We start from the raw sequence: 27832 nt of genomic DNA on the forward strand, positions 1-27832 counted from the left end.
ATGCACCTGAAAAACAGTGCAGCTTAGGTTATTTTATGGGAAAACGTACATATTGACCTCATTAATTTATTAAAATCGGACTTCATCTACACAAAACCTGGTTAGCATGATACCATGCAGAATTTACTTGAAATAAAATTTAATTTATTGTTAAATGCCCTGTAATATATACTTATAATTAGGTTAGAGAGCCTTACATACATGTTTACTCTATGCAATGCACTGTCCCTAGATAACTTAATTTACTCTGTTGACTTTAGCCAACACATGTGAGAAGAAAACTCTCAAACCTACCCCATCAGCCATGACTTTGCTCCTGGGCACAAACTCCATATGGCTTTCAGTTTAAACTCTCACCTCTGCAACTGAAAGTCCTGACTACACCTGACACTCACCGTGAAAAACCGCCTGCACTACCAGCAACCACATCACTGTTTCTCCTTCATTTCCTTGGTGATCATGTTTCTCCTTTGCTTCAAGTCCTGTAGTTCTGGTTATGCAATTTTTTTGTGTGTGTGCAAAATATCCTAGCTTCATATGGCCTGATCTTCTCAACCAATACTCCATGCTTAGAGACAGTGCCTGGCACATAGTACATGCTTAACTTTTTTTTGAATTAGTGAATCAAAAATTCTGTCAAATTGAGCCATTTAGTGTTCAATAGATACACTTCATACCCTTTGTTCTTGAAACATTTTCTCCAACATGTTTATTTAATAACTATGAACATATGTTTTAATCACTTGTAATTTCCAATTTTGACAATGAAATCTGCATGTGAAAATAACTGAAACTTTATTTGTAAACTCTCTGTGATCTCCATGCCATTACCAGGCAACAGTAATGTTCCCTCCTCTTAGTGTTTGTGTATTATCTTCCCCAAACTGAATTACACAGCTGTTTGTGGTAGGCGTCTCAACTAATTTTTCAACAGTGCTCTGCACAAACTATCATGATAAGAAAAAAAAGCCAAATATTTGAAGAGGCAGCAATATGTCCTGGAGCTAGCATGCATCTGGTCAGTCTTTACTGATGGTTTACGCTGCTCCACCTAACATGCCAGTCCCCAGGGAAATAGAGACGAAACAGACATGGGCTTCTGTCAGGCAGATTGGTAAATCAGTGAATGACACAGTGTTAAACATTCTACTGATGGAGCATGTGGGAGGGATGATGGTCCATTCTACTATGGAATAAATGTGAAGTGGGCAAGGTAGGAAGGGCTTCACAGAGCATACGTGGTAGGTGAGTTTTAAGAGATGAGGAGAACCTGAAGCATACTGAGAGAAGGGCATTGTTAGCCAGGGGAGAAGACTGCACACTCACTCAGAGGGAAAACACTGGCATGTTCTGGATTTATGTATTCAGTATGACTGGAATTTGAGGTCGAGGGAAATGATGGCAAGAGATAAGGCAAACCAGACCTGGGACGTGGAGGGCCCCATGTCACGCTCAGGAATGTGGATGTTTCCTCTGGGCAGTGGGGTTGAAATGATCAGCTTTATTCTGCTAAAAAGTAAACTCTGATATTATTGTGAAGGCTTGACTGACACAGGGGACAACCTGACATGAATTCATCAGGATGCTGCTATAGTCACCCAGAAGCCAGACCGGGTTGTGGGGATAAAGGGGAGGGCTGGGAAGGGAAATGCTAGGGAGTCAGAATCTCCTCCAGTCTTTCAATGAGAGAATGGAAGCTTCCAGATTCTGTCTTGGTCACTAGGTTGATGATATAACTGTTTTCCAAAATTAGGACTATAGGAGAGCTGATTTGGAGTAAGAATAACATTGAGTGGAAAATCTATGGATACTGAAGTATAGATATCCAGTAGGAAAATGGATATATGCTGACATTTCTCAATGGACAAATTGGACTGGGTATGTACATTATTTGCCCTTAAAACCATTTCTTAAGAATTTCGTCTAACACTATTACATTCTACAGAGCTAGTGTTCATGAAACAGCTTTTGGAAATTGGTGTGCTGGAGAATGTTCATTGATCTGTGATTCTGATTGAAATGAACGGATAAGTCACCATATGGGTGCTGATTAGGACCTTGGGGATAGATATATCATCCATGGTGACCATGTAGAGTGAGAAGGAAAACAAAAGAAGAACAGAATTTCATGGACTCATCAACATTTAAGGAGGACGTAGAGAAGAATCTGGTGGCTACTACCCAATTCAGAATTTCTTAGTGGGACTTCCCAGCAGCATGAGTTTTCAGGGATATTCATAGGAGGGTAGAGAATTAGAAGAGAGTGTAAGAAAACCAAGGGAAAGGAGATTTGAGAGTAGAAGGGGTTGATCTTGCTTGTCAAAGGCAGCGTGGAGGTGGAATGTGATGAGAATTGGAATGGGTCACTTGGAGCCTTACAGTTGGGAGAGCAGGGACAGCCCCTAAGAGGACAGCTCATTTTCTGAGCAATGGTGGGTGATGAGGCCTGTTGCATTAGGAGTAAGATGGGCAAAGGGAGACCATGATGTAGTGAGTGTAGCCTCCAAAGACAAAGTGAGAAGGTAAAAAGCCTGAGCTTGCTGTCAGTCTCTGTCCCTAACTGTGTATTTGAAGCAGCCATTCAAAACTCATTGGTTTCCACAATCTGTAAGATGAGAAAATGAACTAGACTATTTCCAATTCTCATCTAGCTCCATAATTTTAATGACTGACTTAGTGAATGGATGAGTAGTTGGGCAATTAGAAGATGGAATGAAATGAGATGTTACTGACTTCTGAATTATTAAAGGCTTATTAAAACTAAATGTATACAGAATGTATAACATATATATTACTAGCATAATATATATGTTAGTATAGTTTCCAAATTATTCATTCATTTTAAAGAAAAATGTAGATCAATGAACATTCTCTAGCCCAGCACTTCCCAAAAGCTGCTCCTTGCACACTTGCTCTGTAGAATGTAAGTTTTAGAAGAAACTTGTAAGAAATCGTTTCCCAGTCTAATAAATGTAATTGTTTTACTACAGAATTTCTCAAGTCTTTTAGTATAATGGTACGTATTGTGAGTTTCTCATATTTACTTGACCAATGACTGGTTCTTTTTTCTCTTTTGTCTTGTTTTGCATTGTTTTAACGCACAGCCTTTCTGAGGACTGGCATTTTGATGAATGTACTTTAGTAAGCACTGAAGAAGGAAACATTATAGATAAGATGGTCTCCAAATGACATACCAGTCAGACTATGACCTGTTTATTGTACATACTTTTCAAAAGTACCATTGTTTCTGCAATGGCAGTATTATGAATGCACTGCTTTGTTAACTCAGCAAGCCAAAAGTAGTAGTTAATAGTTTAGCACCTCTATGGCTGAACGATTCCATTCTAAGTAGATCGCAGCCCAATTCTGGATTCAGTAGCTAAATTCTATCACAGCAGGTGGAGTGATTGCTTTAGCAAGCTACATTCATTTATTCCCTTAATATATGTATGCTATAAAATGTCTCTTTGGGGACCAAGAAGCACAAAGCTGAGACTGTTGCCTCAAAGTGACTGTTTGCAAATTGGAAGCTTAATGCAATCCACAGGTGGGAAAGGTATAAGGCTCCCGCTTTCCTGCTCTGTCTGTTGTGGTGCAAGAAGCAGCTGAGGCTACAGCTGGAGTTCTTGTTACTTTCATTTGAGAAGTCTTTTCCTCTTGACTCTACTTGGATGATGCTTTTCATAAAATGACGCAGTCAATTTGTTTTCCATGAAAGAGCTATAGTAATCTATTGCCAAAAATCCACCTGAGTAGTACCAGCCACTACTACTCCAGACCTCAGCCCCGCACTGAAACAGTCACTGAAGCCTGGCCTTTGTTCTTACTGGTTTCTTTCCTTGATCCCCATTTTTTCTCATTCTAATGATATTAATTCTAGTTTACTCCGTTCAATCATGTTAGGTAGACTTTAAAAGTATACAATGAATCTCTGCAATTTTCCTATGATAAATTCAGTCATCAGATTTCATTACTGTAATATAAATGTACTTTGGATGAAGCTCCTTCATTGAGTTTTCTTGCTCTTTCTCCAAATAAAAGGAATTTGCTATATTTTAAAATCTTTATTATAAGCATTTTTTTAATATAGTAAGAGTTTAGAGGCCATTTGTAAAAATGAAGCTTTCACAGGGCAATCGCTCTTTCAGATCATTTTTAAGTTGATGTGTAATAATTGCACATATTTTGGGGCACATTTGATACATGCATGTAATATATAGTGATCAAATCAGGGTAAACATTTATGATTCCTTTGTATTGGGAGCATTTTAAATCCTCTAGCTATTTTGAAACATACAATAAACTATTATTAGTAATATAGCCATCCTACTGTGCTATTGAACACTAATTTTATTCTCATTAACCAGTTACTCCTCACTCCACCCCCCTGCCATCCCTCTCAGCCTTTGGTAACCACCTCTCTATTCTCTGCCTCTATGAGATCCACTTTCTTTAGCTCAGACATATGAATGTGAACATTGTCTTTGTATGTCTGCCCTATTTCACTTAAAGTAATGACCTCTAGTTTCTTTCATGTTGCTGCAAATTACAGGATTTTATTTCTTTCTTAGGGCTGAATAATATGCTATTGTGTATATGTAGCACATTTTCTTGATCCATTTATCTGTTGATGGACACTCAAGTTGATTCCATATCTTGGCTATTGTGAATAGTGCTACAATAAACAGGGAAGTGCAGATGTCTCTTAGATATACACATTTCTTTTCTTTTGGACATATACCTAGCAGGGGGATTGATGGAGCATATAGTACTATTTTTAAGTTTTCAAGGAACCTTCATACTGTTTTCTATTGTGCCCATACTACTATACATTTCCACCAACAGTAGGCTCCCCTTTCTCCACATCCTTGTCAGCATTTTTTTTCCTGGTCTTTTTGATAATAACCATTCTAACTAGGATGAGAGGATAGCACGTTGTGGTTTTGATTTGCATTACTTTGATGATGAGTGATGTTGAGCAATTTTTTTTGCATAAGCTGTTGGCCACTTGTATGTCTTCTTTTGAGAAATGTCTGTTTGAGTCATTTGCCTGTTTTTAATTGGTTATTTATTTTTACTATTAGATTGTTTGAGCCCCTTATATATTCTGATTATTAATTCCTTTCATCTGGATATTTTGCAAACATTTTCTCCTATTGTCTAGGTTGTCTCTCCACTCTGTTGATTATTTCCTTTCCTGGACAGAAACTTTTTAGCTTGATATAATCCCATTTGTCTACTTTTGCTTTCGTTTCCTGTGCTTTTGAGGTCTTACCCAAAAAAAATCTTTGTCCAGACTAATGTTCTGAAGTGTTTCCACAGGGTTTTTTCCTAGTAGTTTTATAGTTTTCTTTTAGGAGTTTTCATGTTTTCTTCTAATAGTTTCATAGTTTCAGGCTAGACCATTTTTAAAGCAAATCTGATTGGATTGAGAATTGATTCCTAGGAGATCCTAGATTAGATGAATCTTCTAATTAAAAAAAGTTTTAATTTTTATGTATATTATAGTAACAAATAAATGGAAACATTCTATGTATAACAGTAGTTGACTAGTTAAATACTGTCCACCCATTAGCATGATGATATATAAAAACAAATCATCAATGAGTTGTAAAAATGTTAGTGACATGTTAAATGAACAAATTAGCTTGAAGACAGTAGGCAAATAATGAACTTAGTTTTCTTCAGTATAAATGTGCACAACCATGTATAGAGGGAAGATTGGAAAGGAAAGCCATGCGGATACATACATGAGAAAGCAGTTGAAAGCATAAAAGTGAACATGAGGAGAATGGAGTATAATTTTATTCTCTCTCTATGTCGCTTTTGGGAAGTTAGATTGCCTTTTGCAGCCTTAGTCTTTTCATATGTAAAAGGAGAATAATAATGCCTAACTCAATACAGTGATTGGTTGTATTAATTAATAATGTGTCTAAAGTTCTTAGCATGAAGTAAGTGTTCAGGAAATGGCAGGTATTATTGATAACTTTTATTTACCAAAATGTTAACAGTAGCTATTCCTAGATGCTGAGGTTCTTGCTATTTATGTTTAAGTGATTTTACCAAAATATATAACATATAATGTAAATAAATACAGTGTGTAATCACTTAAAGTATATATGAATATATATACACTATATGTATGTATTTACATGGTATATTGCTCTATATTTTGCTTCCTTTTCCTAAGTAAGTTTTATCTCTGATAAACATTTTTTCAAAGACTTAACCCTTTTTTGAAGTTTTATGCTTAATTTTTCCATAGATCTTCTTACCTTCCCCGGAAGTTTTTATGCTGGTACAGACTCTTGACTTCTCTACCTGTATCTTCCATATTTTAAACTCATTTTGTAAACTTAAGTTTGTATAAGTTTCTCTCCATACCACCTAGTCATTTCATTAGCTTTTTCTTGCTACAGTTTATTTTGTATTATATGAGTGAGCAGAGAACATGCCAGGAATTGCTCTTCATGTGGCTTTTAATAATAATAGTAGGTACTGTGGTTACAGTACTACACATTGCTACAACACTGCAAGCCCAGTCGCTCAGGGTTGCAGAGGCACACAGGGCAGGCGTCTAGCACCGGATGAGGGACGTGGCTGGCCCATGTCGTGTGCTGAATGGTGTGAGAAGTCTGCCAATGGTTATTAAGCTCTGATGTCTTGCAGCAGAGTGAGCTTAGCCAGAACACATTTCAGCTGAGGTGATGTGTGCTGGCCAGCTATGCTGGCAACTCAATATACTGCCTCTCATTCCCATATTCATTACCCCTGGATGCCTCCCAAAATCACAGATGCTGTTTGTATTACCTTCCCAGACAGATCTCTCCTCCTCTTCCAGTTGAAGCTTTTTCTCCTCTCCACTTCACCTTCTGGCCTTTGTTGCCTGCTGTATTATTAAATATATTTGTTTCAGGATCTCAGTTATAACAAAAATGCCCTATATATGTGGAAATTATCTAAATGTCAATTGATGCTGCTCTTCTCAAAATGCAGACTTGAGTGAACATATGTGTTTCATTCTTTACAAAGATCTTTCACAAGCATTATTTCATACGTATGTATTTATATTTTCTTCTAAAACCATGGCCTAGTATCTCATGTCACTCGAATAAAATAAGGAAGTCAAATAGTATTACTTCTTCAGCACAGAACAGGTGACTGTGATAAGCCCGCAGTAGGATGCAGCTATTAAGTTTCAGATTTAGACTTGAATTCAAATTTTCTAAGTTCAGTGTTGCTTCTCTAGGATTAAAAGAAAAAGTGTACTGGATCCATCTTTCTTGGAATAATACAGAAGACAAAGTCAACCAAGTATACAAAATAATGAAGAGGTCCTGGATTTCAGGATTGCTTTAACATTTTCTCTATTTTCCTTCTAGCTTTGACTTATATCAAAAGTAAAATGTCTTTTTTTTTTTTTTTGAGATGGAGTTTTGCTCTTATTGCCCAGACTGGAGTGCAGTGGCACCATCGCAGCTTACTGTAACTTCCACCTCCTAGGTTCAAGCGATTCTCCTGCCTCAGCCTCCAAAGTAGCTGATTACAGGCATGTAACACCAAACCCGGCTAATTTTTGTATTTTTAATAGAGACAGGGTTTCTCCATGTTGGTCAGGCTGGTCTCGAACTCCTGACCTCAGGTGATCCACCCACCTCAGCCTCCCAAAGTGCTGAAATTAAAGGGCTGAGCCACTGCACCTGGTTTTTAAAAGTAAAATGTCTTCTAGCTGCTAGTATGTATCCAGTTTTTAACTGCTTCAGCGAGATTGCAAACAACTGCTTTTCTACTGGACATGTGGTTTACTTAACAATAACATAGTTTATTGGCATGTTTTAGGAGTGATAATTGGTTCAAGAGTTCTTTATAATATTTCTGAAACTCCAGGGAACACTGGAATCTTCCTGAATATGTAGGTTTTATAAGACACTGAGGTCAATAAAAAGCTTTCTGGTACCTTCTAGGGAGAAATTGAGCATCTTTAATTTTAAATCATCAAGAAGACGGAAACATTCTATAAGGCAGTTTGACCACAGAAATACAAGAACTAAATTTTCTCTCCTTCCTTTTCTTTTCCTTTATAGCTTAAAGGGAGCTGATGCTGGCAATGGGATCAGAGTGTTTGTACCTGACATCGGGATGTTCATTGCTAGTCTGACCATCTGGCTTCTCTGTAGAAACATTGTTCAGAAACCCATGACAGACGAAGCAGCACAGTGTAACCTGGAGTTTGAAAATGAAGAATTGGTAAATCCAACTCCATATCTCTTCCTTCTTTGATTTCTTGACCCTTAATAAGTTGCAGAACTATGATAATAACAACTGAGCATGCAGAGCACATTGTGATTCACAGTGCTTGACTTAATGTTAATAGATAGTCACTTTGCATGACACTCTCATTCAGTGCCAGTGGGCCGACACTCTGGTCCACACCTTAGCAATAAGGAGACAGACTCAGGGGTGTTCATAGATTAAGGGCCAGGCTTTGACCCACCACCCCAAACTATCACCTGGTATTATCTTAGAGACTAACCATGTAAGGTTATGCACAGTGTTATAGTCTAACTGGTCTGGATACTTTAGTTATTGCAGAATATTTAAAGAAGTAACGTCTGGTTGTTTTAGGGGAAAAAACAAATTCCTCATTGCAGGTCAGCTCTCCAGTCTGTGCATCTTGCCCTGCTCAGTGGAGTGGTGTTAACTTGGCATGCTTTGATAAAGTTGTTTTGAAGCACTCCAAGGGGGAAAAACATACATATTTGGAAAAGTGTGAGAATTTTAAAAAGGTAAAAATAATGAATGAAAGGTATGTTTGCTAGCTGGTGGGAAGGTTTCAGGAGTAACTGCTGAATTGGAAGCTTGTCATATTTTCATCCTTGAATATGGGAGATGTCAGAGAGCTCTCACACTGCCTCCTGACCTGCCTCAGGACACTGTTATGTTCTAATAACTGTACTTTGTTAGGTGAGATTAGGTGACATCAATTTGAAAAGTAATTGATTTATTAGTAGAAAGGTAACATTTACAAAGGAAAAAGTGACTAAAAATATTTTATTTGGATGTTTGATGCAAAACACTTGCAAGTACTAAAGGTTTTCAATCATAAGCTTTGGCAAGATATTAAACTTGTAAAACTGAAGTTAATTGAAGTTACTTATATTGAGAACGTTAACCACTAAGGCATTGAGAGAGGAAAATTCTCACAGGAAATGATTTATGTGGTTCACAAAATAGCAGACGATTGCCTTGTATGTTTATTTAAAAAACAATAAAGAGAGGGTATAATTCAATAAATCTTTGCAAGCTAGAAATGATATTGTCTAGCAGGGCACGGTGGCTCACCCCTGTAATCCAAGCACCTTGGGAGGCCAAGGTGGGCAGATCACCTGAGGTCAGGAGTTTGAGACTAGCCTGGCCAACATGGTGAAACCGTGTCTCTACTAAAAATACAAAAATTAGCTGAGCGTGATGGCATGTGCCTGTAATTCTAGCCACTTAGGAACCTGAGACAGGAGAATCGCTTGGACTAAGGACGTGGAGGTTGCAGTGAGCCAAGATTGCACCACTGCACCCCAACCTGGGTGACAGAGTGAGACTCCATCTCTAAAAGTAGAAATGATATTGTCTAAAATTCTTATGGGCAAAAGGTAGGTAATCACCTTGCATATCAATGTTCTGCTATTTTTAAGGCAAATGTTAAAATGATGTTTGGCGTAAAAGTAATTACAGTAAGATCAAAGTCGCTACTAACTGCTTACATCTCATATTCAAGACTTCACACCAGAAGGCATGGATTAGTATTCTAAAAATGGAAAATGCTTTCACTTCTTGTTGACATTACAATTTTAAGACGGAGAATTTAAATTTTGACTGTTTTTTACATTTAGAGTTTGAAAATGACTTTACTTAAATAATCCTTACCAAAATTTGCCTAAGTTTGGTGAAAGTAAACCAGTAACTCCGGTTCTTCAGGCTGGGGATTTTTTATTTTTATTATTTATAAGGCAAGATTTTGTTGTCATTGCTGTTGTTGACTTTAAGTCCTGGGATACATGTGCAGAAAGTGCAGGTTGGTTACATAGGTATACATGTGCCATGGTGTTTGCTGCACCCATCAATCCTCCATCCAGATTTCAAGCTTTTGTTTCTGACCCAGGCTTTATAAACTACAGACTATCTATCCTCATAGATAATAACTACAGAAGTAGGAGAAAGGATAATTATTGAAAATTGAGTGGACTTAGAAGTCAGACATGGAGGCTGCCTAGTGTGTGATGCTGAGACAATTGTTTATTTTCCTTCTTCTTCTGCAAAAGAGAGTTACTAATACTATATCACATAGTTATTGTGAATGCTAAATAAAATATCTAGTCAAAAGCACCTGCCACGTGCCTGCTCGTTTTGCTTGCTTAAATACATTTCTATTTGCTCTGCTCATTTTGTCCTTCTCCAATTTGAGAGGTAGTAGAGCAATGCCAAATTTCAATGTTCCTCTTAGAATTATAGAAACTTAAATAGGAAGACATTTCTTCTTAGAATTATGGAAACTTAAATGGGAAGATATTTTGAGGCCAACTCACTCAATAAAAGAATCTCTCTGTGCCATTCATAACAGATAACATGATGAGTTACAAAGCTTCTTATAAAAAGAACTTTATATGACCAAGGACAAATGCTCTTTGCCATAGGACTAAGAAAGCCTACACTGATCAACAAAAAGCCATGCCTGTGAGGCCATGATTAGGTGCTATACAGCTGACGAAGAACGTAACACAATACAGTCACATGGGTTAATTCTAAAATCGTATTTCCTTTCTGATTTTGATTTTCAGAGATAGATTTATGACTTCACTTCCATGCGAAATTTGCTTGAATATGTAAGCCTTATGTATTATTAATCACATTATTTAAAGACAACAAGTTGGACAGATACTCTAAACACTATTTATTAGGAACATTGAAAATACTAAGTGTCCTAATTATAGCATTTTTTTCCTTCTCAGTTAAATTTGTTTGGGGCTATTTTAGATACTGATTTTTACTCTCTTGGCGAACAGAGGGGTGGGTGAATCTTCTGAGATTAATTCACAAGGAAAAATTGCTTCCATGTGACAATCTGGACTTGAATCTGAAAGGAATATAAGCACCTGGCCAAAATAAGCAGGGGATTTATTTTATTTTTGACACCACAACATACTTCCTGCTGCTTATAAATCTTGGCGATTGCACTCTAGAATGTTTGGTTTTTGAGGATACTGGAAGAACACTGTTTGCTGGCATTATTTCTTCTTTCATTTATCTCAATGGAGAAATGGCAAGATTAATCCACTGGTGCCTGGGAGAATTCCTTTTCAAATGCAGTGTTGTTTTAAAGCAGCAACTAATCCCTGGGAAAGACTCTCAGGTCTTCTGTAATCTTCACTGATTTGATAAGGCTCAAGTTTGGTGTTTTAAAGGTGTTCATAAATCCAAGGATTCCCCGTTAAAGCCCCAGGGGAAGTGGAGATGGCAGTGCAGTGGGAGCCTGTGCCTTGCTCCTGCATTTTACCAAGAGCTGCCTTCAGAAAGGAAACACTTCTCAAATGCCATCAAACGTTCTTTCTCGTCTGAAACATCTGTGGTCTTGTTCACTTTAATTCAGAAGCAGATCTACAAATCAATCATAACTGGGAGAAAGATTCCTGATCTGAAATCTTAAATAAGAAGAGTTTTATTATGAAGATTAAATTGAGTAGAAAATGGTTATTTACACGATAAAACAATGTATAATTTCATAAAACTGGTATTATCTTATATAATCCTATGCTTACAACTCCTTCTAGCTATTACATGAGATTTGAGGCCTTATTTTTTAAAACAGTATTTTAATGTATTATTAAACCAAATTTCTGATAAACTAAATAGTTATTCAAATATGAATTGCAATCATGACAGCTTCTGTAAAGAGGCATCTTCTTCACAGTCTGACAAGTCAAATATGAAGGATAAAAAGAATATTCCATTATAAGTCATCCCCATCTGCTAAAGATTCAGGGATGCAAAATTAAGTTCTGCTAATGTTATTTGGAAATTTATTCTGAGCATCAAAGATTGCACCTTGCTTTCTAATTCCTAGTGACCATTAGCCTATCACAGCATCTGAACATTCTAGCACATGATACGACCAAATGGGCTGTGCTTCAATTCTCAACTCTGAGGTTCAAGTTGCTATTATTTTAAAGAGCAAGAGACAAAGAGGGAGAGAAATCTGTCATTTTATTATCATCTTATAATTAGGTTTTCAACATCTTCTCAGTTTTAGCATGAGATTTAGTTCAAAGTCTTCTGCTTTAAATGTCATGGATCCTATTTATTCAAGCACAGACTTGATCATTTGAAACATGGAACCATTCAGAATGGTAAGATGCTGAATGGCTGCCCAGATTCCTTGCAAACCTTGCACTTCATGACTTAGGGTGAATGAAAAGCCTTCTTTTGTGGTTGTCCTAAAGGCTGTCACTGCCAATCTTAGTGGTAAAGCGGATGACTCCCTTTGTTGGCCCTTAAGGTCATTTTCAGAAACTGAGCAAAACTTCCTGTCATACATACCTCAAAATGCTGGACACTTGGTCTGCCTTCTTGGGGTGAAACACATTCACAGTTTGGGCAAAGCTTTTAATTCTAGAAGTTTTAGATATCATTGTTTAAATAGAAGACAGGATTTTTTATTGGAGGAAGTCATGGGCCTATTTATTGTCTTCTGGAAGGTTTTGGTATTTATCAGAGACCAGTTTACTCCGAATCCATGACTGACTTTATTTCCCCGGAGTCATCCAGCCACATCCCTGGTCACCAGATGACAGCATGGATGCCCACTTTTCCTGTCCTCTGTTATCAACACACCTGTGGAACAGGCCCTTGGGACAGTCAGTCAGACTTATCTGCATCGCATAGAAAGGCAGGGATATTATTATTGACAATATGTTCATTGAGTGGACATTGCCTAGCATGGATTTGAATATACAACTCATTATAAAAATGATTTAAAGAATTAGCAAGGAGGAAATCAGCTAAAGTATCTTTAAACTATTAAAATGAAATCATTACAGATTAATCTTTATTTTTATTTCACCCATTTTTTAATTCATTTAGCAACCTTTAACAGCTTGTACCTCTTCTCTGCCTTTTTCAAAGAATCAAAGCTCCAAAAAAGCCTTTCAGCTTTAACAATCTTTTTAGATTAATATTTTTATAATTTCTTAGAATATGTTGCTCTATCTTTGTAGCATTTGGTAGGAGATTTCATGCATTTGAATTGCAAATAACCACAAATACCCACAAGGAAAACTTGTGTGAGGCAATTGCAGAGCTTCTGTGTTCCTTTCTTGGGGATAGAGTAGGCAGTCAGGGCTGAGATGAGAGGAACTAGAGTCCCAACTCTCGTGCCATCTGTCCTAACTCCAGAGAACCTGCATCACTCAAGGAATCCCAGTCACTTCTTTGTCCTTTCCACCTTTAATTTGTGAATACCCCTGAAATAGAATTTTCACCCACTTAATGTAAATTAGTTCCCTATACTGTTTTGAAAATGTGTCATATGTCTGGGAGCAGGAGATACAGCTCCTGCCCCTACCTCTACTCATTCTTCCCACTGACTTCCCCATCAAGTTTAATAGAAGCTCCATCTACCCAGCTGGTTGAGTCAGAAACACTGATGTGATTTCGTGGGGCCTTTATCAGTCACCACCAACAAATCCTTTGACTTCTGCCTTCAAATTCTGTCTGAAGTCAGTCCACTTTTCTCTTCTCAGTGCCACAACATTGTGGCTGATTGACTTCAGACAGAATTTGAAGGCAGAAGTCAAAGGATTTCAGAGAGTGTGGCAGCCATTGCCTCTCAGCTAGGCCTGGAAGTATATTCTAAATGGATCTCCCCATTTCCAGCTTCTCTTTTTACCCTATCCAATTGATACTGCGCACACATCTGGATTATTCTTATAAAATTAAAATTAAATTATGCCACTTCCCTAGATAAAAACACTTCTTTTGTTTCACCTTAACTTAGAATAAAATTCAGTCTCTTGATCTTGATGCTCATGGCTCTGCATGGTTTGGCCACATCCTACCTTCATGTCCTCACCCTGTGCTTTTCCCTACTCCCTCACTGTGCTTAGCCACTCTGCCCTTCTCTCTGTGTCTACATGGGGTAAGCTCTATTCCTGCTGGGTCTCTTCCAAGCAGTTCATTCTCATGCAGATGTCTTTTCTCCACTCTTGTTCTTCTGGACTCTGTCGTATAGTTTGCTCTTGCACAGATGCTTTTCTTCCCACTCTTGTCTTTCTGGTGTTCTGCTGTGCAATTCACTCTTGTGCAGATGCTCTTCTCCCCACTCTTGTCTTTCTGGGGTTCTGCTGTGCAGTTTACTCTTGCACAGGTGCTCTTCTCACTTTTATCCTTCTAGGACTCTGCTGTGAAATTCACTCTTGCACACATGTTCTTCTCCCCACTCTTGTCCTTTTGGGGCTCTGCTGTGTAGTTCACTCTTGCATGATGTTCTTCTTCCTACTCTTGTTCTTCTGGGGCTCTGCCATGTAGTTCACTCTTGCATATGTGTTCTTCTCCTCACTCTTGTCCCTCTGGGGTTCTGCTGTTCAGTTCACTCTTGTACAGATGCTCTTCTCCCTCTTGTTTTTCTGGAGTTCTGTTGTGTAGCTCACTTTTGAATGGATGCTCTTATTCCCACTCTTGCCCTTCTGGGGCTTTGTCAGGGCACACTTATATATAAGTGAACTTCTCTTGATTGATGATTTCTTGCTAGGGCTTCAGAGAAGGATTTTTAAAAAATCAGTGGGCATGTTTATTCAATATGTCTTTACTGAGGGTCTACTATGTTCCAGGATAAACCAAAACTATTATTTAACAAGAATTATTATTATTATTAATTTATAGTGAGTTGACTTTTTAAAATTATACTTTACGTTCTGGGGTATATATGCAGGTCATGTAGGATTGTTATATAGGTATACACATGCCATGGTGGCTTGCTGCATCCATTTCCCCATCACTTATATTAGATATTTCTCCTAATGCTATACCCCTAGCAGGGTATTAGGGGATTGGGGAGGGATAACATCACTCCCCAGTGTGTGATGTTCCCCTCCCTGTGTCCATGTGTTCTCATTGTTCAACACCCACTTATGAGTGAGAACATGTGCTGTTTGGTTTTCTGTTCTTAACAAGAAGTATTTTTTTTTGTTTTCTTGCTTTGCTTGCCAAGACTTTTATCCTTTTTTTAAAACAAAATCACATTTACCTCAGGAATAACTAGACTAGGTCATTCCAAATCCCTGTCAGATATAAACCCTTTTTTCTCTCAATGTCCATAGGATCTTATATTCTCAATTTATAAGTTGTTATATCTTCCTGGGTAATTACTGGGGTCTCCCAGAAAACCACTGGGGTCCCATGTGGATTTTCATTTGTTATCCCACCCTGGACCTAGCACTGTGCTTGGAGCAGAGCCTAGCCTTGGTTAAAAAAGTGCTGAGTGGAGGGAGGAATAGATGGATGAGAAAGGAAGGAATGCTGTTGATTCTGAAACAGTACCATCTCTGCTCAATATTTTGACACCTTCATATCAAAGATATGAGTTTCATTTGCATCTTAGTATATCACAAATAGTTACATGGGTTATGAATCTTTCTGGAAGCTTTTGAGCAACAAGAAGGACTTAAAATGTTGCTTTTGTCATCAATGTATAAATTTTTTATTTCTAGAGTAAGTACCAGGCTGAATTATTTAGAACAGCTATACTTAGTTGGTTCCTACAAGAGAAAATAGGTGGTGCAGGGTGAGCAGTAATCTCTGGAACTAATGGTGAACTGAGAAGATGATATAGGGGTGTGCATATGTCTGTGTCACTGCTGATTTGTTTTGATAGTGTTCCATTAAGTGATTTTTGCAAAAGTATCTTAAAGAAGAAAGCCTTTAAAATAAACAGCTGGCTGGGTGGTGGCTCATGCCTATATAATCCCAGCACTTTAGGAGGCCAAGGTGGGTGGATCATGAGGTCAAGAGATTGAGACCATCCTGGTCAACAAGGTGAAATCCCGTCTCTACTAAAAATACAAAAATTAGCTGGGCATGGTGGTGCACACCTGTAGTCCCAGCTACTCAGGAGGCCGAGGCAGGAGAATTGCTTGAACCCAGGAGGCAGAGGTTGCGGTGAGCTGAGCTCCTGCCATTGCACTCTAGTCTGGGTAACAAGAGCGAAACTCCGTCTCAAAAATAAATAAATAAAATAAACAGTCAATTGTATTTGGCTAGTCTCCATTGTTGTTCATTTTCCTTTCAAATAATGTTCAGATGATTCTTAAAGACTACTGCCATTCTAAGCAGGTGAATTTGCCTGGGAAGTTTTTAAAAGTTCAAGTGCAGGGTCAGAATAGTTCCTAGACCTATGAAGTCAGAATCCCAGGGGTAGGGGAGTATGTGTGATAGGAATTGGACTACTTTTTTTCAAAGCTCCACAGATCCTTTAGGCATTGGTCTAATTGGCTGCTGTCAGCCGATTCAGTTTGTCCTTCCCTGCCCTTTATTAAACTTTAATTGTTTTGTTGGTAGTGGCTGAAAGCAATGCCTATATACTCACTTTTCCAAATGAAATAGGGGCTGCTTAAGCTGATTTTATGAGTTTGAAAAAACAATCTTCCCAAAACAAATCTAGCAATGGAATAAAATATTTGCTTTCTCCATTAAATGCTATAACGTTAGGCTTGCGTAAGATATACGATAGCATTCAAACACATTTATCTTTATTTCTCTTACTTCTTCCTTTCACAAGGGAATCCTGGGAATAAAATTTGTCTTCTGCAGTGAGTCACAACACTTGTTTCTTCCTTCCTCTGGTTCTTCTGTTGAGATGAACCCATTATGTTAAGATAAATTGTTAACTTTGAATAATAAACAATGAATAAACAACTGGTGACATTTAGAAAAATGCTCCTTTTGTCTCCCAGATACTTTGGCTGATTATACATAACTTTGATACACTCCCATAGAAATGTTTTTAAAAGCTTGGTTTTAACCATAAAGAAGAGAAAAAATGGATTCTGCTGCATGAAAAGCTCTGCTCTGAGGTCCAAATCTTGACTAAAACCTAAAGGAAGTTCCAGAGATAAATTATTTCAATCTATTTTCTCAATAAAGGAATCTGCTAGGATATGATTCAAACAAAATATTTTCAAATTGTGCCAATTCATCTGAATCCCTAAGGAGAATTCATTGATCAGTGGTTGCCAATGCCAGCCAAGGCATGGGTTCTAGAGGGGCTGCTTCAGATCACCCCAGAGAGTACTTTAATCATACAGATTCCTGGAATTCATTTTATTAATTTCTGATTTAGTAAGTTTGAGTCTGAGCCTGGTCATCTGCCCTCTTAAAGGTTATTCTTAGTATTTATTTCAACTCAGTTAGATTTTTATGGTGCTTGGGAGTAATGAAACATGGATGTTTGAGTCCTATCAAAAGTGATTTATTATGTCTTTTTTTGCCCAAAATTGAACGGAAATCATGATGGTTGTCACACCTTAATGGAAGCAGTGCTGCTTTGGCATGAGAGGGGATTATGGGATGAGATGCAGAAATGCAAAAGTTCATCTCATTGTGGGATGATGCAGAAATGCAGATCTCATCTCATTGTGGGATGAGAGCTTTGTGTTTAGGCCCTTATTCAGGGCCCTAACAGAGAACAGGCTGGCTTTGTATAAAGTTGATTTCATAACACCTAGAGCTTCTGTATGTGAAATGAGAGATGCTACACTAACACGTTATCAAATGTTGAAATCAGCAACTTTTATCTATGTATTTTACGTTTCTAGTATTCAACTATTTTTATTTTATTTTTAATTGATAAATAACAATATATATAGTATATATTTATGGGGTACAGTGTGGTATTTTGATACATATATACGTTGTGGAATGAGCAAATCAGGTTAATTAGGATATTCATTATCTCAAATATTTATTTGTGTTGAGGACATTTAAAATCCTCTCTTTTAACTGTTTTATTTTTTATCATTTCATTTCATTTTTAAATTTTTTTTGAGATGGAGTCTCATTCTGTCACCTAGGCTGGAGTGCAGTGGTGTCATCTCTGCTCACTGCAACCTCTGCCTCCTAGATTCCAGAGAGTCTTCTCCCTCAGCCTCCTGAGCAGCTGGGATGACAAGTGTGCACCACCATGCCCAGCTAATTTTTGTATTTTTAGTAGAGACATGGTTTCACTATGTTGGCCAGGCTGATCTCAAACTCCTGACCTCAGGTGGTCCTCCTGCCTCAGCCTCCCAAAGTGCTGTGATTACAGGCATTAGCCACCAAGCCCAGCCAACTATTTTGAAATATACATTAATAACTACAGTTACCATGCAGTACAATAGATTCCCCCAAATCATTCTTCATGTTTAAGTGAAATTTTGTACCCCCATGATCAGCATCTCCCCTTTCCAGGTCACCAGCATCCTTCCCCAGCCTCTGGTAACTACCCCTTTACTCTTACTGCTATCAGTGCAACTTCTTTAGATTCCACATATAAGTGAGATCATGCCTTGTTTGTCTTTCTGTGCTTGGATTATTTCAGTTAGCATACTCGTCTTTAGATTCATGCATGTTGTTGCAAATAAGATTTCCTGTTGAAATCAGGAATTTTTAAAAGGGCAAGAAAAAGGACTTAAATGTCTTTAAATAAGTTTTAGATTTTGACATGGTCAATAATCTGTGTAATCATTTATTTGACTTTTTAAACTGTAAAGAGTTTATTTTGTCTTCAGGTTCTAAGATGGCTCAGGAACCAAGGGAGTTAAATCTTTATTTACAGCTTCCCTCCTCCTTAGCGTCAAGGCCAAATTGAAGTTTTGTACCAATGCAGGGATAGCTTACAGTTCCAGCAATCAAGACTGCCTGTTAGTAAACATGTGAGTCCATGCTCTTTCAGAGAGTCAGTGTTTATACTTCAGCAGACGAATCATTTGGGGGGAAAATGCCTGCCTGTTAATAAGCCAGCCTGACGTGACTAATGGCAGTTCTGGCCCTGACCTACCAGGACAGTAGGGGCTCACAGAGTCTAACCCATCTCGCTCTTGGCTCTCAGCTTGGTAAATTTAAAAAGTACTTCCAACTGACAGCCCCAGGAATTTTTGTATAAAAAATGCTGAAAAACCTAAAGTACAGTGATATGTTTATAAAAATCACAAAGTCCCAGTCTTGCCTAAGACAGGTCAGGGAAATGCATTTGTGTAACCTCACAAAGGCATCTTGATCAGAGATTTCTATTTGATTTAATCTACATTCGTAGCAATTCTATAATTGAATAAGAACACATTTATTATGAAAGTCACAGGTGTGTTTCTGACTGTGACCCAGGCAGCCCTGGCTATGTGCTTTCTTTTGCTTCTTTTTCAAGTGCAGTCACTAAAGGTTTTGGCCAAACTTCCTTCCTAGGGGGAGATTGTTAATATGTTGCTCACCTGTTTTAATGGGGAAAGAAGCAACAGATGCTTGATGAGCAGGTTGTTTGTGTGTTGATGATGGTGTGGGTGTCCTTGGGATAGCTCTGGTAGGTGGATTTCTTTGTGGGGAGATGGAGTAAGCTGAATGGAACAGCTGCCCTGGGATCCGGGCCTCAGGAGGTGGAGAAGGTATCCCAGGGATGCGGGGTTAGGGGGAGACAGCCTGTCCCACAGCAAAGAGGCAAAGAGAGCCTGTGGATTCTGGGTTCTGCTAGTCATTTCTTGCAAGGAATGCTGACAGGCAAGGAAATGACATAAGCCTGGAAAGCAGAGTGGTCTCAGGGGCATTAGCACCCGGAGGAAGGCCATCTCTGTATTCCCTCCAGGTAACCTCATTAGGCCACTGACCTTAAAACCGTCTTATGCTGGCACATTTCAAAGAGCCCTCTTCAGCTCCCGCCCCTCTCCAGTACTCCAGACTCCTGTACTAGCCGCCTACTGGGCATCTCCAAAAAGAATGCCTGGATGGAGTCTCAGAACTAAATTTTCAAAACAGAAATGTGGACTCTCGGTCTCCATCACCTGCCTCCCTCCTGGCTGTCCTCGTAATGACAATAAAAACAAAAATAGAGCAGCCGCCTCTGATTCTCCTCTATCCCTCCTTCCCACTTTAAACTTTCTAGCTGGTCCTACTAATCTGACCTCCAAAATAGACTTCAAAGACAGGGTCTTCACTTCAGCCCCACCACTCCCTCCCCTCTCCTCCCACACAGACATTATCTCCCTGCTGCTGCCTCCCTCTGCTCCACCCCAGGCAGCAACTAGAGTTATGTGGCAAAACAAATTATGTGTGCCCCTCATTAGACAGATTGGTTGGAGATTAAAGTCTGATTCAAGTAGGTTCAAGAGAAATTAGGTATGGGAGCATTTTTACTATAAATGGAGTGGTGAGTCTCGTGCACTCTCCTGGAGAGTTTCACCTTAAGAGACAAATGTGGGTTGAAAGGGTATGCTTCTCTAAGGTGAGACAGCAAGGTGCCCTTGCCTGTTAATGGGGTGATCCAGGAGAAAGCAAGCACATTGTGATGTGGGAGAGAGAGCCAGGATGGCTGGGCTGCTCTCTCCCTGGTGTCCTGAGCAGATGGGATGCAGTCACCGTGGCTGGAGCACATGCAGCTCATCCTGTTACAAGAGAAAGGCAGAGTGTATGTGGCAGGCCGGCTGCAGGTAGGTGGTCTGATGTACTGGCTGGACTTGGCAGCTCCTCTCTGGGAGCAGTAGATAGCAAGGTGATCCTCTGAGAATTAGGTGGGAATTATTCTCTAGGGGAGTGGAAGTAGCCCCGGGCCTGGGGACACTGACTCTCTTCCTGCACACACCACAAAGCCTTGGACCAGCTCTTTCCTCCACCTGGAATGCTCTTTTCCAGGACTTTCAAAGGGCTGGTAACTTTGTGACATTCAGATCTTAACTTAAATGTCACCTACTCAGAGAGGCTTTCCTTGACCTCTGAATCGGAAACAGCCACACAGTTTATCACGATCATATCATACTATTCGACTTCTCTGAATAGCGTTTATTACTCTGAAATATTTAGCTGGTTAATATCTTACTTGTTTACGTGTTTATTGCTATATTTCTTCCTATAAATGCTAGGACACACTAGGCCTTGTATGGATAGAAAAATCTTATTGATCGAGCATGAGATGGTCTTTTTTCTTCAGGAAAAAATAAATACAAATACATCATGAGGAAATTCAGTAGAAGTCAACTTCAAGTGTCCCAGGATTAAATCCGTGTGTGTGTGTGTGTGTGTGTGTGTGTGTAGGTGGGTGGAGAGCTGGCTGGGTGCCTCCTGCAGCCTTGGCTCATCAACAGTCAACTCCAGTCACCTACTGTGTGCACCCTCCTAGACACACAGAAGGCCTCTGGAGCCTGAAGGCCACTCCATGCTTAACTTGAGCACTGGCTCTCCAGTGCCTGCCTTCCTCCTGTGAACTTGGTCATAGTGAGGAGTCAGACACCATCAGTGAGTATTATGTAAATATCTGGACTAAATATATCAAAAAAGAATCATTAAAAATGGGAAAATGGAGAGGCCAGACCCTTCTCTTTAAGTCTTAAATAGATGCCTGAACTGGGCTTAACAATAGTTTCTTAGCTCTGTGAGAGACTAAAGATATGAAGTCTGTCGGTCTAGGGAAAAATACACACAGTTTCATTCTTCTCAAACAGACTCCTTTTGCCTAAGGTGATGGCTTTATTTATTATTTGTTTTTGTTTTTAAGCCCTAATACTTCTATGGAGATATTCTAATTAGTAAAATTTTCCCTATTTACTTTTTATTTTTTAAATACAAAACAAGCAAAAATGCCTTAGCATGCACGGTTTAAAATAATATGTGGAAATGTGCATATGTGCTGGTGCATGTGTTTACCCCTACATCCCTGCTGATAGCATGAGGGGCTGAGCTGCCCAGGCTTGAACCAGTGTCTCTGAAAGGATAAGATAGGAAGCAGCTCTATATTTAGTCAAGAAGCCCAAGACCGCTCATCCTTCCACTGTCAGGAAATATGGAAACAGCGAACAAAGATAAACTTCAGAAGGAAACAGAATTTCCTGAGCACTGTTTGGCCCCACCCTTTCAGTCAAAGCCATGAGAGTTTTATCAAACCTCCTGTCTCCTTGACGGCCAACTCTAAATTTGAAGCCCCAAACCCAGATTGATCTAAACTAAACTTGTTAATAGATGTTTCAGACAGTTTCTTCTTTGCCTATTAAAAAAAAATAAACACAAATAGGGAACATGACATGTTATTAGGGACCCTATAATTGTGATGTTTCCTGCTTTTGTTTACTTCTTCAAGAAAGATCAAAGTTACTTGGGCTTATATAGAGATTATCAGAGACCTGAGGGGAATGAACTGGTTGTCTGCCCTTTTTTCCCGATCTGTGAAATTCATGCATTGACCCATGAATCAGAAGCTCTATAATCTGCTGGCTGGATAGGCAGAGTCCCGGACTCAAGTGTTTCCTGTTTGTCATTTATTTAGGCTGAAGGGGAAAAAATTGATTCAGAAGAGGCACTGATCTATGAAGAGGATTTAGATGGAGGAGATGGTGTTGAAGGCGAGTTGGAAGAAAGCACAAAGTTAAAAATGTTCCGCCGGTTTGCCTCTGTGGCCTCCAAGCTCAAGGAGTTCATTGGCAACATGATCACCACCGCTGGGAAAGTCGTTGTTACCATCTTACTGGGCTCCTCGGGTGAGTGTCTCCCACGCTGGCTGCACGTCATAAAAGGCACAAGCAGTGCTTTGGTGAATGTGAGAAATGGTTGAAGAGAAAATGAAGGAAACAATCTATACCGCAACACGAAAATAATAACTGTAGCTCTTGTAAAACTGGCCACATGTACAAACCACACAAAATAATTTTTCCTTCAGTTCTGGTTTTGATGTTTTTAGATGGTTTCTGTTAACCTCTGCAAAATAATCTTTTCTATATATGCTAAGCAAATCCATTTTCTAGATTTAGATTAGAATAACAACAATCCTCTTTCTTAGAGCTTTGGACTGGTGACCTGCTACAGTTAACAATGTGTGCGTATGCATCACAAACCATATTGTGGGCTCTGGAGGCCTGTCTGCTTACAGGAGTCCACAGTCACCTTAATATAACTCTCCAGGATAGACTATTTTTCTTTCCAAGTTAGATTGTAATCTTCTAACACAGACGCTCACTTCCTTTAAATTTTGGCCTTGGACCACTTATTCCATAATAATGTTATCTTGATCTTTTCCCTCCTTGCATTCCACTGCTCACCACTGCTCCAGAGCTACAAGGGGCATATTAGACTCAAGCAAACTGCAAAAATGCAGCAACTTAGCTTTTTTTTAATATGGGAAAAAATGGGAGAAAAGACAGTAGAATTTCTCAAGAAATAAACCACATTTTAATGAGGAGTCATTTCAAAATGCCCAATAAAACAGACTCCTTTTGTGTTAAGATGATGGCTTTATTTATGATTTCTTTAAAACACTTTTAAAGGAGTTATTGGCCAGGAGCAGTGGCTCATGCCTGTAATCCCAGCCCTTTGGAAGGCCAAGGAGGGAGGATCACATGAGCCCAGGAGTTCAAGACCAGCCAAAGCAACAAGGTGAAATCCCATCTGTACAAAAAATAAAATAAAATAAAAATTAGCAGGGCATGCTGAGAGTTTAGCTGGCCAGGATGTATTAGTTAACTAAAAAAAAAAAAGGAGTAAATTATTATAAAGAAAATAGTGTCAGGAAAGGTTGGAATAGACACACAGGTACATGAATTCTTGAAAATTTGGGAGAAGTAGAAAGATGGAAACAGGCAAGTAAATGTGCAAATGCTACAGGTAAGAAAAATAGGTATTTACTTAGTTGACACACCACAGGTGGAATTTTTTAATCATCTGGCATATTCTTGTATTTACAAAATTACCACTTCTTATGTGACCTTTTCACAATAAACATAGCATTAATTTTTATTACATAAATGAAATATGATTATTAAAAATTACTATTGTTAAATACCTAAAAACACACGAAGGAAAGTCACATAATTTCCAGTAGTCACATTCACTGAATGATAAGTGAATTTCCAGTTCGAGCTGACTTTCTGTGATTATGTTTCTCTTCCTTAGGTATGATGTTGCCATCTTTGACGTCATCTGTGTATTTTTTTGTATTTTTGGGTCTGTGCACCTGGTGGTCCTGGTGCCGGACTTTTGACCCATTGCTATTCAGCTGTCTCTGTGTTCTGCTGGCTATTTTCACTGCTGGACATTTGATTGGACTTTATTTATACCAGTTCCAGTTCTTTCAAGAAGCAGTTCCACCCAATGACTACTATGCAAGGTAAGAAAAATTCTTATGGCATTTCAAAGAAAAGTTGTTCCCCCTACTCATTTGGCATCTTGGTCTGGCATTGTGAATTTACAGAGTATTCTTGATGGCAGGCAATTGCTGTGTTAAATAAAGACTTTGTGGGAGTGGGTGAGGCAGTCTAGCACTTTCATTGTAGTGGATGACACAGTCTGGAAGGAAGAGAGTGGTCTCCACAGATAGAGATGTTGCTGGGATATTGGAGGATAGGGAGCTGTCATGGGCAGATATAAAACAGACATAGAGTCTCAGCTGGGGAATAAGATCCAGGAAGAACATTTTGCAACAAAGAACAGTAAGGATGTGCCACAGCATCCAGCTAGAAAGACATCTCATGGGCCCAATATCCGAGAACCAATTGAGCATCAGAAACAATAACTAACTCTAAAAACTTAAAAATAAAAGTCCCAGCCTGGGCAACATAGTGAAACGCCACCTCTACAAAAAAATTAGCTGGGCATGAGGGCACACACCTGTGGTCCCAGCTACTCAGGAGGCTGAGGTGGAAGGATCACCTAAGCCTGGGAGGTCAAGGCTGCGGTGAGCCATGATCACACCACTGCACTCCAGCCTGGGTGACAGAGTGAGACCGTCTCAAAACAAAGAAAGAAAGAAAGAAAATGAAAATATGTAAGTCCCTGATGTAAGAGAGAAAGGGAGAAACATCGAATACTTTGCTTCAGATTGGAGATGACTATTACACCAAATCCTTACCATGAAAATGAGAATTAAAGGTAAAGAATCCGGCATTTACTTTGACTGTTAAATAAGTCATTCTCAGTGAATGAGAGAAAACTCTTCCGTACAGGATGCTATTAAATAATGATAGGCAAAGATATAATAGAATTAGAGAATTACTATTCATCAATCCTTAATGAAATGTTCTATTATGGCCACACCTGAAATAATTACTCTAAAGGTTGTGGTGGTTGCATAATGACAAAGTCTACCCTTGTCGATGCTTGCTAATTGCAAAGAAAAAAATAACATCTTTACAAAGATGTGGTCAATACCTTGAGGAATTGAATGAAATCAACATTATCAAAAATGAGATAGCTCAACATTTCACACCTCTCAGTGTGATGCAATAGATGAGATATACAACATGATATTGTTAAGGCTTTTGACCTAACCTTCCATTTACACAAAATATAAAAGCTAGGAAACAATTTAAATAGCTCCACAAGAAAAACAATTAAAAAAATTCAACATGTGAATTCTGCAAGGCAAATGAGTGAGTCTTTTAAAAAATTAGCTTGAAAAAGAGGTCTGCATAAAGAGTGGAGGCAGTAACTGTCTAGCTGAGAGAACAGGAGATACTTAAACATGTGTGAAGCCCGGCTGTCGATCAGATCTTGGTTAAACAACAAATTTTAAAAATATATTTTGGGGTTAAATCAGGGAAATTTCAATGTTCATTGGATATTAACTGATAATATAGAATGATTGCTGATTTCTTAGGTGTATGATGGTTTTGTGGGTAAACAGAAAAACACCATTATTTTAGGAGATACTCGGTGAATTAATTTAGAAATGATGTGCTGTATGTTTGCAACTTAAAAGTTGTTTAACAACAAACATAATAGATTGATAGATACAGAAATACATAGATATATACATAGGAATAATTAACAGATATACACATAGGAATACTTAACAGAGAGAAGACAAATAAAATTATTTAAACTAGGTGATCCATATGGGGTTATCCATTATCCTATTTGAATTTTCTTTGTGTAGGGAAAGGTTCATAATTAACAGTCCAGAAAAAATAAGGGGACAGAAATGGTAGTGTTAGCATTTCAATGGTAACATATCTGAGATAAGTTCATATCTGGGATATGTTCAATGGAACGTATCTGAGTCATGCAGCACCGATGTATGTTACTGGCAGCAAATCCACATGGGTCTGCTTCAACCTCAATTTTTGCTTCTTTAGAAAAAGAATTCTATTGAGGTGCATAAGGCAGGAAAGACTGAAGCAAGTTTTCCAGTAGGAATGAATGAAAATTTTAATAAATTTAATAAATTTTAATAAAGCTTTAGAGCGGGAAGGAAAGGAAGTGAAATACACTTGAAAGAGGGCTAAGCAGGCGACTTGAGAGATTAAGGGCATGGTTTCACCTTTGACTGAGGTTTTATACATTGGCATGCTTCTGGGGTCTTTCATCCCTTTTCCCCTGATTCTTTCCTGGGAGTGGACTGTCTCCATGCACAGTGGCCTGCCAGCCCTTGGGAAGGGCTGCATGTACAGTGTGTCTATTGGAGTTGTGTGCATGCTTACTTGAAGCATTCTTCCCTTACCAGCCGTATGTTCCTACAAGGTCATATGCCAGTTAAACTCCCGTTTTACCTCTTCGTGCACACGCTTGCGCCCACTCACCCAGCTCCTGAGATCTTATCTAGAAGCTGTTGATCACATTTTGTTTTGTTTTTTTCTATATATCGGGAGACCGCCTTTCTCTGGTCCCAGCTGCAACCAATTATTATTTTAGAGAAACAGTGTAACAATCTCCTGACCATCACCTGATGGTCTCCTGACATTCCTGGTTGGTGGGTAGAGGGGCCCCCTCCTGCCCTACTCATGCCTGACCATCTACGCACTGTAACAGAAGAGGTTGTGTGTTAGGTGAAGACAGTGCCAGATTTCTCTCTGCTGTGCAGTTGAGTGGTAACATAGTGCTTCTTGGTTTTTGTTGAGAAATGAGGAACCTGAAATTTAAAAGAACGTGAATAAGATTACCATACCAGCAATACAAGCTTGCATTCTTCTTTCAAGAGATCATAATGGGTTTTGATGTGATAGTAAATTATAAAGACAATGTGTGGGAGGGCCCAGTGGCCTTGCTTTGATTGATTGATGTGTAAATTGGCCGTGGTAAAACTAGTTGTGGCTGACTGTCTATACAGTGCTAACAGAGAGAGAGAGAGAGAGCGCGCTCTATTCAGTCAAATCCTAAGACCACTTAAATTCAGTTAAAATAAATAAAAGTTGATGCCGGATACACACATCCATACCCACCCACACACACGGTCTACCTCATTCTAAATCCAGTTGGCTCAGCTGATTGTATTAGCCTGGAAACGAGAGAAAAGCATTTCAGTCTAATAAGAGAAGAACTTTGTACAGACACAGTAAATCTGGGGAGCCTCTTTAATAGTGCATATTCACATAATATTTACTTTAGGCAGAAGTGAATAAATGCTAAATTTCTGTGCAGACATTATTTCTAGACTAAATTAATGCTTTCTTCGTTTTTTTTAAACATTTAATTTTTGGCTTATTGAACACATATAGAAAAAAGTTTTATACTGCTGAAAGAACTGCCTTTTAGAGTACGATTTAATTGAAAATGTAAATATCCTCTGTAGGGCAGAAGATTTTTGGTTTTTGGTTTAGTCTTCCTACTGGCTTAAGGATCTTTTATGCCA

At 38.7% G+C, this 27832-nt stretch overlaps 1 protein-coding gene across 6 annotated transcripts in view; it reads left to right on the plus strand.

Annotated features, from left to right (window-relative positions):
- Positions 1–27832, plus strand: part of PIEZO2 (piezo type mechanosensitive ion channel component 2) — a 493339-nt gene that overhangs the window by 285016 nt on the left and 180491 nt on the right. For all 6 annotated transcript variants that reach the window (XM_003734614.7, XM_054243960.2, XM_054243956.2 and 3 more), the window contains exons 5-7: positions 8085–8247; positions 22541–22751; positions 24160–24373. In XM_003734614.7, coding sequence (XP_003734662.3) covers positions 8085–8247; positions 22541–22751; positions 24160–24373 — 588 coding nt within the window. The remainder of the gene's footprint in view (positions 1–8084; positions 8248–22540; positions 22752–24159; positions 24374–27832) is intronic.

Source organism: Callithrix jacchus, chromosome 13 (assembly GCF_049354715.1).
Source record: "Callithrix jacchus isolate 240 chromosome 13, calJac240_pri, whole genome shotgun sequence".
NCBI lineage: Eukaryota > Metazoa > Chordata > Mammalia > Primates > Cebidae > Callithrix > Callithrix jacchus.